Source organism: Mytilus galloprovincialis, chromosome 1, assembly GCF_965363235.1.
Source record: "Mytilus galloprovincialis chromosome 1, xbMytGall1.hap1.1, whole genome shotgun sequence".
NCBI classification, from domain to species: Eukaryota; Metazoa; Mollusca; class Bivalvia; order Mytilida; family Mytilidae; genus Mytilus; species Mytilus galloprovincialis.
Genome location: NC_134838.1, coordinates 98,626,457 through 98,640,824, shown reverse-complemented (window position 1 = coordinate 98,640,824; position 14,368 = coordinate 98,626,457). Strand labels below are relative to the sequence as shown.

Below are 14,368 nucleotides of genomic sequence, written 5' to 3'. Positions count from 1 at the left end.
TCGACCCCAATCCAAAGAAAACTTATTTTCATTCGTTTTCTAAATTTCCCTATCCTTCATCTTGGTCGACTTTCCCTGTAGAATTTCCTTTTGTAATAATTATTAATTTGTTCTCGTCCTTAATGCATGACATATTTGCCGCTTTACGTGCAATCGGCAATAAATAAATTGTGTCATTAACGGGGAAATCGTTTACATATCTTACATCTTAATTCATTATTGATTGTGAATTACCAAATTCAGTTTATTCAGAAGGAAACCTAAAAAAAAATACCGATTTTTAGAAGTATATGGAACTGTAGCAGACTTCTCTGTATAAATCCTTTAGAAATGACTGATGCGGGGTCCAAAAATGTCGGGCCTATTCCTCATATTTGAATAAAAAATAGTCAAAATTTATTACATCTTACTTAGTAAATGTATGCAAGTTTGCACAAGGAAACGTAGCAGATGTTAACAATGACTTAATTTATATGTTTGTAGGGATTAATAATCTATATTAATAATATTTTATATTGTTTAAATTATGGTGATTATTTAATAGGTTATTCGCCTGAAGTTATACAGTCAATGTTCTAATGCATCCTGTATCCGGCTTATATTCGTGATGTAAATTTAGACAAAAAAATTGAAAATAAATTCTTAATATTAATATTTTAAAGTATTATATTTAACGTTAAATTGAAGAACTTTGATTGTTGTGGCAAAATGCAATCTCTTAAGCAACTAAGGGAATCCAACGAGTGCAGGGTTTTGCGGCTGAAAAGTGAGTTACAATTATTGCTGTTGAATTTGAAAATTTTGATAGCTTTTAACCTAAACGAACCTGAACTTCAGCTTATAATACTAGTATATAAATAATTGTTGGGCTATTTTTTCACACCTTCCCCTCTGATTTTTCGGGCAAAGGGGAATAACCAGTTATTTTTTTTTATTTCTAACTTAAGTTATTTTAGTCATGACAAATTCATTAAGACTTTAGCAATAAATCATTCAGTCGCAGTCATTTGAACTTCTAAAATGTTATTAAGAACCATTAAACACATGCGATGTTCGTCTTGCATATTTCAGTCGAGTCGTTTTTGTTTTTGATTATGCAAACATATTTATTTCAGTTTTTTTCTTCAGTTTACCTGACGTTAAATGTTCGATAGAGATAGATAGGGACATATCGCTACGGTATGTCAATTTTGTTCTATTTGTATGCCTTACTTTCGTCGACCTCAAGTTATTTCTCTCGATTTGCAACAACAAAAACATGTTCTTGAGGTATACCCCCCCCCTCCGAAAAAACACTACTTTTTTAAGAATATATGGGTAATAGCAATAACATTTGGAATAGAGGAAAATAAGTTTAATTACCAAAGAAACTTATAACAAAAAAAAAATAGAAAGAAAAGACAGAAAAAAGAGTCCGTGATTGTCCGTACCTCTAACGCCTGTCGAAAAATCACAATTTTGAATTTCAACGACAATGTGATTAAATTAAGATATCGTTTCTCGTTTACTTTTAGTATAACGAAATCTTAAAATATCAACTGCATTACCATATGTAACTAATGTCGACGATGGAACAGTGACTTGACCCGAATAATCCAGTCGTTATATTTTACTCACTTCGATCGCTCCTCTGGAGGACAATGACCGTAAGAGGGCGCTGTAATTTTTCGAGTTAACAGTGACTAAGAAAGTCCATTTAATATACCAGTAATACCATATAAGTACCATCGTATTAGGTCACAGGGTCATAAACGAGATCAGGGTTGTTACTACGAAACGTAATCATATAGGTTTAAAGAATATCCTCTTCTAAATTACGTTTTTTTTTTATTTTTAATAATTCCATTATATAGAAGATACTCTGGATCGATGATACAAAAGTGTTCATAGGCTCTATTAAAAGTGTTGGTTTTTTCTCATTTCTCACTTACATCAAAGACCTAACAGTTCCAAACCAAGGTCATCGAGGTCGTTACACTCTTGTATGCTATGCGTGTGAGATATATGTACAAGAGATATTTGGAGAATATTGGTCTTCCTTGGAGTAGGAAGGACATTAATGATCGATTTTGAATAATTTAGTCCATTTCAAGGACCATGTTTTACAAATATTTTATATATTTCATTGAAAGAAATACCAAGTATAGAAGAAATTCCAACCGGTACATGTTTATACTTATTATTTTTGCTAGTTTAAATATAAGTAGTCCTTCTATATTGTTTAAATTGCTGGGGTGCCTACAGTTAGTTTACCTGTCTTTCTATTAAGTTTCCCGTAAGTCTAGTAAGTTCAGTTTACTAGAAGTTGAACGACTATAATAATTTCATGTTCCTATCTTTTGGTGTAGAATCATGTTTACGAAGGAAGGATAAATTTTCTAAAAAGACAGTCAACATTGGCATTTACATTAGCGTATCTGAGGAAGGAAGATTATTGCAGAAACACATGTGAATCATATGTTTTGATATCATAAAGTTTTACCAAAACCCAAGTAAATGGCATGCCACCCGAAATATGGCTTAATTTTGAAAATTAAATTATTATCATATTATTCGTATTGTCAGCTATGGGTTTCATTGGAACACGTAATGATATATCAGCATCAAATGATTTGCAAACCCTGATTATTCTTCTAACAGCATGCAAACTTTAAATAAAAGTGTTCATGTTAAATGTATTAGAATGTATTATTATGATTGTTAATTTTTTGGATGCACCGTTACATAATATGAATCAATGTTATACATGAACATAGGCTTTCGGGTTAATGTACTACATGTGTATTTATTAGGCTGTATGCATATTAAATTGACGTTTTCCTCATGACTATAAATATTTACATACATAATTTTTGTTAGGGATTTAAATTCTAATATTTAACCAAACACAATTTATTGATAAATATATGACTATCATATATAAAATTAGTTTACATTATCGTTATACATATATAATTTGCGATAACATGACATACAGGCCCTGATCATTCTTTAAATAGAGATTGTTAAATTTAGCCTGCTAACCAAATTCTGGTGGTGGAGGGATTAAAAACTTTTCAAAGAGGACTTTTCAAATTGTTACGTACTAATGCTAAGAATTTAATCGGGTTTGTATTTATACTGTACAGCTAAAAGTCAACCATTTTACATTTGGTTTTGTTTTGGGTTTTTTGTTTGCGTTATTGGAGAGATATATGTTTTATCAACAGTTTCGTCAGAACATCGGTGTACGTTGTTAACTTCTGTAATCACTCACCTGGTGAAGACTGAAATCTTTCGTTGATGGAAAGAAAGATTTGAGTAAATAAAAATAGTCAATTGTTGCATAAGAAGGACATTATTTTGCAATCAAATTTGGATTAATTTGGAGGACTTAAAAACGCCCAAACTGTGTAAAAATGTCAGAAAAGGAAGAAAAAGAGGCGAAATTCTGTAAGTATACAAATCTGTGTTTCAAAAAATTATTAAGAAACTATCAAAACTTTTGGAATTTCAAATATTTGATTTTAATGAAAACATTTTGTATATTTGACAGCACTGAAGGACATGTCGTTGTGTGCATGTAGCTGCACCAAACCTGCATATTGCAGCTTCTAGCTGAATGCGTAATATTAGTTGTAAAAATAATATGCATGTTGATCTACGCGAAGTTTGTGAGTGGTTTATTTACTAGTTGTCAGATTTTGTTCTGACATACCTTGTAACACATTTGCTCTTTTATATGAAAATATGATAAAGGTGTTGCAAAAAGAAAATTGCAACGTGGGTGGCCATCATTCCTATGATTGCACTATTGTTTTGTGCTTAATTGTTCAGTTTATTCGTTTTTGTGGCATAATCAAGTTCAATACCCTGTTTCTCTTGATATTAAATTAATTTTATTGGCTGTGTACGTAGTACTATAAAGGATAAATGCTAAAGTGGTTTGAAGTATATACGTAACAAAAAAAAACTGTCTATCTATTTTAAATTTTAACAACTACTTTTAAAATAAAAAAAGGAAATCCATTTTATCTATATCCGAGTGTATCTATCTATACTGTCACGGAAAAGATAACCTAATTCACTATCCTTTCTAAATGTGTTCGTGTTATTTTTATTTGTATTTCCAATATTATGGGTTTTTTAGTTTTGTTTCCCTGTTAACTTACTCGTGAATCTTTTATAGATATTCAGCAACACATCATTGTGTTATTGGGTCGCTCTCGAGCCGAGCCTCGAGCATATTCAATACAGTATATATTCATTTAAAACACATCCATTGCACATACAATTAATAAGGCAACAGCTGTTCTAAAAAAAGAACACATAAGTGTATTCATTAATGCAAAAAACATCTCTATTGAAGACACTACATGAATTACAAATATTATGATAATTATATATATCTAGATATATATATACGTATATCATGTCTTAAATGATCATATCCAAGGTCGTATACGTTAATTATGACAGTGATTTGCACCATAGAATCAAATTCATTACAGTGCTTTCAACGTTGTAGTAATTTGATAAAGGTTAAAGATTTTGTACCCATTGGTATAGGAGGATAAAAGTGGGAAAGCTCGCGTGTAAAATATATGTATAAATAAATCATGTAAATTGGAAGGATCGGAAAAAATTATTGGACTTTAAACGAGGTTTTCACTTTTTAAGAAGTCCAGTTAGTATGTGAGTGCAAAGCCTAAATCCATGTACATGTAATAACATACAATAAACCGAGAACTTGCCGAAACAAGTACCGAAATGAGGATTAAAGTTGGTCATTTTAATTTGTTCCTCACAAGTTCTTGTTTACATTGAGAACCGTTTGTAAACATATTTATCAATAAATGAAAGAGTTTTGAAGTGAAATTTACTAGCTGTATAGTCATAGTTCGTCTTTATCTAATTTTACGTTGGTATAAACAAGTATAGTTATCAGTTTACAAAACTTGATGAAAAACCGAACAACGTACTCAAATTGCACCCCTTTGTCAGGAGTTATAAATTTGAAAACAAATTTGAAAACACATTTTTCAATCATTCTTGAATTTAAATTGATCTACCAAGTGTATTCGACCGTCTATACATAAAATGAAATGGGGGTTATGTAGTACATCCATAGTGAGGGGGGGCGGGGATTTCAAAGAAAATACTACTTGCTTTACATGTTAAAGTAAATAAGATAACAAACTTTACATATGCTAGCTTGTTGATTTCTGTTAACATGTTGGGAGTGGGTTGGACACTTATAAAAAGAAGATGTGGTATGATTGCCAATGAGACAACTATCCACAAAAGACCAAAATAACACAGACATTAACAACTATAGGTCACCGTACGGCCTTCAACAATGAACAAAGCCCATACCGCATAGTGAGCTATAAAAGGCCCCGATAAGACAATGTAAAACAATTCAAACGAGAAAACTAACGGCCTTATTTATGTAAAAAAAATGAACGAAAAACAAATATGTAACACATAAACAAACGACAACCACTGAATTACAGGCTCCTGACTTGGGACAGGCACATACATAAATAATGTGGCGGGGTTAAACATGTTAGCGGGATCCCAACCCTCCCCCTTACTTGGGACAGTGGTATAACAGTACAACATAAGAACGAACTATAAAATCAGTTGAAAAAGGCTTTAAGTTAACTCATCAGATGGAGTCATGGACAAAAATACAGTGGACGTGGCCCGGTACTTATACATCCCGACACAAAAAGACACAATGAACATATCTGAGAGTACTCGCAGTTATCTGACTTAGTTACAAACATGCCCCACCATATTCTGACTATAAGGTCAGGGGTTTTGCTCATTGTTGAAGGCCCTGCGGTAACAAATAGTTATTTAAATCCACACCGTTTGGACTCTGGTGGATTGTTGTCTCATTAGAACCCACACCACATCTTCTTGAACTTATTCTAATCCAAAACGAGAGTAATAAGACACGAAAATTATTTTTTCGTAAGTCATTTTTGTTGATTTTGTATATATATATATATTTTTTATATTTCAATGTTTTCATAATCATTCCGATTTAAATCTATCTAAAAGATTCATGTATTTTTCGCTTCATCATAATAATCCTTTCATGAAAGTTAATAATTAAAGATTTATCTGTCTTTGTGATCTAACATTGCACAATAAAGAACATAGATAATTTGACACATAGTAATAACTACAGAAAGTGACTCTTGACAAACTTCATTAAGACAGACTTTGTAACTCCTAATCTCAGCTTTCGTCAAAACGCAAAATTATATAGAATTCAGTATTTGAATATTTTTATTCGTTCAATTACACATGTCAATTATACTTTGCATTTGTATATTTTATATGGCTACTGTTGAAATTCAGTTATGCTTTTGATCATTCAAGTATGTGGATGTGAAATAATTGTGTAAACTTGCAGGGCAGCGACTTGAGACAGCTAGTTTCCAAAGTGCCTGTGCTAGTTTCTCCGAAACTAAAGCATATGACCGAACCTACAAACAACCTGCATGTCGTAGTAGAGTTAATTCATATTGATATCATATATACTAATATGTGATAACTGTTGTTTCTTATTTGTGTTTGTAACTATGTGTTGTTTATTATATTTGTAAAAGAATATTATATTACAATGATATTATATTATGCTCCTTGTGAGCCCATTTTATGGAAATAAAGCATCTTCTTCTTCTTCTTCTATATACTTTGGTTGGGTTGTACTGAAGCAGGAGGGTATTGCCACGTACTGTCCTATATAAGTTTCACTCAGAGATCAATTTAAGTTAAACTGTCATTGATAAGTTTTAATATTAACATACTTGAAATGATCTGTTATGCCTTTCAAGTTCATTTTTCAAATAGATCTTTAAAATTTGTCAATCATCCGTCCGAATCGCAGATTTTGCCTCAAGGTCAATTTCTAATATGTTTTAAATGACATAAACATACTGTGCTTCATTCGATACATTTGAAGGCCTATATTTCCCAATGAATAACACGTATGTATATGAGATGTATATATATGGTATTGGAGGCATGGGTCTTAGTCAACATGTTCATTTCTATAGTCCTTTGTAATCAAGGTATATTCGACGAAAACAGACTGGAACTCCTTTCAAAAACATCTAGAACAGTGCCTGCTAACACTGAGATACCCCTTTTACCCTTTCGAAATATGCAAACGTGGAAATACATGTTAACATATATAATGTAATAGTTATCAGACGCATATTTATAGCTCGATTACTTCCCTTACACAGAGGAATTTGAATTGTATCTAAAATTAGTCCAAAATTCCTTTCTAGTCGAAACATCATAATCTATAAAATATAGATGTTTATCTCTTTATTTTTCAATATTTCAAAAAAATCTCTTTGTCAGACTAAACATTTGATCTCAAAAGTGCATACTTTTAAAAGCGTGAGTGGTTTGATTTATAACTTATTTCGTCAAAGTCAAAATCCGTTATGGTTATATTGCCATAATTGTGATTCTTATTGGATATTGATTTCAGTTTATGTGGGAATCAATTTCTTGCTTTTCATTCTAATAGTTTCCATGAATATCAACAATAAATAAAATAACATATTTTCGTTTTAATATATAATCATATATAGATGATGTATATATTTCAAATGTATTAATAGCCTAATCTCGGTAAACTGTTGCAGTAATTCTTCTGTAGATTCTCGCTTCATTAAATTCTAATGTATATTTTACATCTTTGACATTCAGGTTATAAATATTGTTGATTTCACAACTGTCATATGTTATACCAAGGATTTGTATAGTATACAATACAAATCCTTGGTTATACCATTACTATTCACTGCTAACTTTGGACATTCCTAAATACACGTGTCATATATAGTTACATAAGGATATCAAAATAGAAACATCATTATTTAACCTTCACATGAACATATGCAGCTCACCTGGTATAAGAACAGGATAAGAATCATTTTCATAACAGCGTGGACAAGACCATTTCTTGGCGCGCTCAGGTTATCAAATGACTGGGTCCAATTAGGCACGTTCGTCTTTAACGCACACTTGTCCTATCGTACGTGTTTTAGACATACATTAAATCTGTAGGGTCGCCTAAATCAAATAATATGAATAACTAGCAGAGGACAAAACCTTGCGTGTTGATTTAAATGTTGAATACTTAAACTCTCTTTTTTGTCTTCTCATGCACCTGCATTTACTTTACTCTTTGATTCTATTTAAATCCCCACTGGAAAGCCTCTGACAGATTGAGTAAGCGTAAAATCACTGTTAACAGTTATGCCACACCAATTTAATTTCTTGTTCTACAGATTTTTGGACTCCAAAATTTGGGGCGAGCGAGCGATTTGAAAATTTTAATAAAAAAATATTTAATTTGCAAATTTTTGAGGCGAAGCTTTAAAAGTAAAGGCGAACGATTATATTTTTTTTTTGTAAACATAAAATAGTAGGTTTTGACAATATTAAAGCTTGATTTATCACTTGTACTTTGACATTTCTTTAATTTCTGAAGTATTTTTTCCCTGTTCACCAAGAAATAATTAAATCTGGTCTATGTATGTGTGACTGACAATGAGACAATTCTCCATCCAAGTCATAATCAGTTTGGGGACAACCCCTTAATGTTATAAATATCCCTTTTACATGTTTTATGAGGGATCAATATAAGTTATAATATATATTTGTTTGTACAAAAGGGCTAATATTTTCTCAAAGAACTACATATCTATCTGGTATTAAATGGTCAAAACATGTCCAAGAATTTTGTAATATTCCTGGACTTTAACCATGTTAACACATTTACTTTAACAGTTTAATATTATTATATATAAGTGGACCCCTCTTTTAGAAAAAGTTGTTTAAAATATGATGGAACTCTCCTCTTTTTGAGTACAAAATTCTAAGTTTTTAAAGGTTTTGTATAGAAGAACTTTACAAATCCTTGGTATTTTTATTTTCTTTTCTACATCAGTAAAATGACCCCTTGTCTGAGGGAGGGTTGTTCTCAACCTGATAATAAGAAACACAGGTCAAAGTACGGCCTTTTACACAGGGCTTTGATACAGACCAAACAGCAGGCTATAAAGGACCCCAAAATTATTAGCGTACACAATTCGAACAGGAAAACCAACGATCTAATTTATATATCCAAACGGGAAAATACCAATGAACAACATCAACAAACGATAACTGCTGAACGACAGGCCCCTCAATCAATCAGGACAGGTGCATAAACATGCAGCGGCTATGGATAGTTTTGTTTCGCCAGCATACAATATAATTGCAGTTGAAGGCAAATCCTTCAGAAGTTCTTTGTACTTTATTCTAACAACGAACATTTTTTGATAGGGAATATAAGTAAGGGGGAAAGTAACCAATTTTTTGTTCTTTACAGGTATTTCCTCTGAACAAACATTACAAATTTATATCGGAGCACTCCCGCTTTGGATAAATAGGTTTCATGATGCTGAAACAAATATTCTCACAGATATTTACAAAGTGTGGTGGGGTGCTTTTATGTTTAAAATCGTTATATACAGGTTATACTGTGATTTTAAAAACAAATGTTGATATCTTTTTATAATATTTACAAAAAAACGGTGCGGAAAATGGACATGATTACATTTCCGGATCCGGGAAGCGGGAATATAAAAAAAAATAAAAAAATTCTGTTTAGAAAAAAATAGGTGCGGGCGGGTCCGTCGAACAAGGAATCAGATTGGTGTGCCCTTATCGATAGCCGATAACAAACAAGTTAAAGGTTAATGATTCAGTATTATTTTCAACATAAGTATAACGGTTGTTCATGCTGTTATGAAAATGATTCTTTTTTGTTTGTTTGTTCCCAGTGTCACTGCTGGTTTTGTACATTTAAACAACTCTCGGTACTTGAACTTAAAAAACTTTTTTTTCTGTTTGATGGGTCAGAACTTTATAGCTTAACTAAAAATATTGAAATAACATTGCAGTTCTGATCCGTAAGTTATCATTTAGTAACTTCTCTAAAGTATAAATTAGATGCTAGCACAAGAAAGTATTATCGCAAACCGTTAGTTTAAACAGATTTATCAATAGTGGATTGGGAAACAAGTTGTTGCAACTTATATTAATCCCTTTCCACTTTGCGAGTTCGAGTGCTGCTTTGAAGCGGCATGAGCCTGCTCTTTTTTTCAAAATCTACAAAGGTATCTTTTACGTGCAAGAGATATGGCTCTCTCTCTTTAACATTCATCGTCCCCTTCCGACGGACTATCATCGTTTCTCAAGACCATACTCGCAAATGGTGTCAACTTGGGGATTGTCGCGAACCGTTGGATAAGTTGGATATTAAGGTGATTAAACATGGGAAGTATACTGGAGATGAAGCCCTGTTAGTTGACCTTCGAGTCTCTGTTGGAACATCACGGTTGATATGAGCCCAAAATCTATGGTTATGAACTCTACAATAAAACTAACTCCCAAGTTGTCATTTCAGTAGACAGTAGCAATTGCAATGAATGAATACATCAACACATATCGAAAAAAAATCTGTCTCCTCTTTCGTAATAAAAAAAAACGACAGTTAATAAAATTAATAAATTAGGAATTAAATACGATTGCAATGCAGGACGCTCTATATATTTTCTATTGATTATTGCGAATTATTTCTATTTATTATTATTCAAATTGATTGATCGCACACCTAAGACAGTGAACCATTCTCGGGTGCATATTAAACCTTGGTGTATAGAATAATTAATCCTATTTATGTCTCAACACATTGATCTCTTATTGTGATTGTAGGAAACAATCCGATTATCGAACTTAAATATTTCTTTGCATTCATGGTCGCATTTTCTTAATGACATCAAGTGCTATTGATTTGTTTCCATTTTTACATAGAAACTTGGGGTAATGCCTTTAAAATAATACAAGTATCACTTCAAAGATTTTTGTATAAACAAATCCGAACCAATGTCCTCTCTCCCTTTTTCAATATTCTGGCAGTAGCGCAAAATACAGCGAGATATCTTGGAGGAATCAAATGTTTTCTTGGAAGCGATTGTTTTAATTTTAGATTACAATCAAGTCAATTGGCATTCTTCGTTCGTTAGCTCATAGAAACAATGTCCGATTTCGTCCATCACCCCACAATCCAATTACTAGTAGTACCTATACGTCTGTTCGGAAGCGATTCAATCTGATATATTTTTTTTCAAAGATAACTAGTCAAGAGTCATCAACGCTGCCTCCGCTTGTTGATAGTCATATATACGCTGTCCTCACTTGTTAGTAGTCATGTACGTTATATTCGCTTGTAAATAGTTATCTACGTTGTCTTGGCATGTCAATAGTTATCTCCGTTGCTTGTCAGCAGTCAACTATAATGTCTTCGCATGCCAATAGTCATCCCCATGGTTTTCACCTGTCAATCGTCATCTACCTTGTCGTCGCTTGTCACTAGTTACCTATGTTGTATTTGCTTGTCAATACTCCTCTACGTTGTATTCGCTTCTCAACCGTCATCTGCCTTATCTTCGTTTTATGAAAGTCATCTACATTGTCTCGGCTTGTCAATAGTCAGTTACTAATACCTTGTCTTTGCTTGTCAATAGTTATCTTCGTTGTCGTCATCTGTCAACAGTCGACTACCTTGTCTTTGATTGTCAGCAGTCAACTACCTAGTCTTTGATTGTCAGAAATCAACTACCTTGTCTTTTCTTGTCAACAGTCAACTACATTGTCTGTGCTTGTCAGCATTAAATAAAATTGCCTTCGCCTTCCAATAGTTGTTTTCGTTGTCATCGCCTGTCAGCAGTCAACTACGTTGTCTTTGCTTGCCAGGAGACAACTACCGGTACCTTGTCTTCGCTTGTCAATAGTTTTCTACGTTGCAATCAGTTGTCATCTGTTAACTACGTTGGCATTGCTTGTCAGCAGTCAACTACCTTCTCTTATCTTGTAAACAGTGAACTACCTTGTAATTGCTTGTCAACAGTCAACTACTTTGTCTGTGCTTGTCAGCAGTAAACTACAGTGTCATCGCCTGTCAATAGTTTTCTACGTTTTCATCGCATGTCAGCATTCAGTTACATTGTCTTTGCTTCTCAGCAGTCAACTACATTGTCTTTACTTGTCAGCAGTTATCTACATTGTCTCTGCTTGTCAGCATGTAAATTATGCAACACTGAAGTTGAGAATGAAATTCATTTTCTTTTTCAGTGTCCTGTTTTAGAAAATAAAAGATTTGAATATATAAATTACTTAAATAAGGTTAACAAAAACTTTAAAAGCCTTCCAAATTAATTAAAATTAATATGGTTAATGTCATCTGAGGATGATGTTATATTTAAAAAGGTAAATTTATTATTGTGTACTTTATCTGAAGTGAGAAATTTAGTTATATTGTTAAACTATATATATTATTCCTGTAGAAATTATTCTGATGAACAAGACTTTTGTTTAATTGTTAAATAATCAATGTAATCAATATGTAATCACTTGTATGAAATTGAACTTAATTGTACTGCTCAAATTATTGGGCGTCATAATTGACAATAAAAAAAACATTGTTGTCAGCAGTCAAATACATTGTCTTCGCTTGTCAATACTTTTCTACGTTGTCATCGCTTGTCAGCAGTCAACTACATTGTATTTGCTTCTCAGCAGTCAACTACCTTGTCTCTCTTGTCAGCAGTCAAATACATTGTCTTCGCTTGTCAATACTTTTCTACGTTGTCATCCTGTCAGCAGTCAACTACCTTGTCTTTGCTTGTCAGCAGTCAACTACCTTGTCGTCGCTTGTCAAAGGTCATCTACGTTGTCTTAACTTTTTGATTGCCATCTACGTTGTCTTAGCTAGTTGATTGCCACTTACGTTGTCTGCGCTTGTTTATCATCTACCATGTATTCGCTTATCTACGTTGTCATCGCTTGTCAGCAGTCTTAGCTCTAAATTGTCATCGCTTGTCAGAAGTCAACTACATTGTCATGCTTGCCAATAACCATCTGCGTTGTCTTTGAATTGAAAAGTTCGATCCCTGAATGAATTAAACCAACGACTTAAAAAATAATATTTGATGTTTATAAACTTGTTAACTTACTACTAAGGAATAAGAGCAAAGACTGGTTAACCCGTATTCAGAATAATTTGTCAGCAATATGATTTTTCTTGGTATATTACGTTCGCCATACAGCTCTAAAAATCTTAATTCGAGAAAAGAAACGCATTAGAAGACATGCAAATATGCTAGCCTTCTCTTGTTTGGCTAGTGTTTTGAGCAAATATAATAAAAGCTTCGCACTGATTTCTGAATTTACAGTATTTTCATTGGATGATTTCTTAGTCTTAGTTCGGTAACAGTACTACATTATTTTATGACCACTAGGCTTGGAATGAAAAATGTACAATAGCCGCGTCCGGTCAGAACCAGGGCGATAAGTACAACACCCTTTGTTTGGAAGCTGTAACTCTCTCCAAATGTAAAATAACTCTTGCACGAATTCTTATAGGGTCAGTATGTGACCATTGCAAGAAAATTATGTTTCCTTTGATTAACATATGCTACCCCTTTTCCAGTGGCAGTCCAGCTCTTTTGCCGCCTTCATCCCAGTCTATATTTTTTTGAAACCTACATATTTTAATTATCTAAACTTTCTTGCTCGACATGCACATGCATGTAATTCTTGCCATTTGACGTTGAACACAACACTTTTTATAAATGCATCCTTTCTAATATGTTTCGATTTTTCGACTAGCGCTTCTTTGTATACATTTCCACAATTTTATTGTGGACAGCCAGTCCCGTCGGTGGGGGAATGCTGGATCTCGTGGATATACCAACCAACTATGGTAGTATTTATGCAAACCGGTGTATTGGAGGTGAAGGACTAGCCATAGGTCAAATCTGAAAGAACACAGATATGCACCGTAAAACAAAATTCTGTCAATTATATCTTACTTTTTCCAGAGTGGTTTCAGTTATTTTAAAGTGTTCTTTTATTTTCGTAAGGTTTCAGTAATTCACAACCCAGATAAAGGGATGGGAGGAGTGAGGATTCTAACTATATGTTCCCATTCAAATGCATTGATCGTCGAGAAAAAAGGGGATAGTACTCTTCAGTATAATTATTTCATAACCAGAAGCTTATTCCTCATGCAGAAAAAGGTGTATAATGTGAACCAGTCGCGATACCTGTTTTTTTAAGTTTGAACTTTCATCATACTTTATAATGATTCTTAGTTTATTGATCATTTATTAAATGCATGTTAGTGTATTTAAAGCAGATTATTAAACTATACCTTAATAAAGGTGATTATGTGTCGATGATATATACTATATATGTTATGCTTGAAATACCGGACAAGGGCTCCTAACAATACAGGATTGTT

At 32.8% G+C, this 14,368-nt stretch overlaps 1 protein-coding gene across 3 annotated transcripts in view; it reads left to right on the top strand.

The window, feature by feature from the left end:
- LOC143046671 (cAMP-dependent protein kinase catalytic subunit alpha) overlaps window positions 1-14,368 on the top strand; it is an 88,230-nt gene that overhangs the window by 30,546 nt on the left and 43,316 nt on the right. The window contains exon 1 of one of the 3 annotated variants that reach the window (XM_076219822.1): window positions 3,043-3,432. The exons of the other annotated variants lie outside the window; for them this stretch is intronic. Coding sequence (XP_076075937.1) covers window positions 3,399-3,432 — 34 coding nt within the window. The 5' untranslated portion in view covers window positions 3,043-3,398. Of the gene's footprint in view, window positions 1-3,042; window positions 3,433-14,368 lie in introns of those variants that run through there. 3 annotated transcript variants of the gene reach the window in all.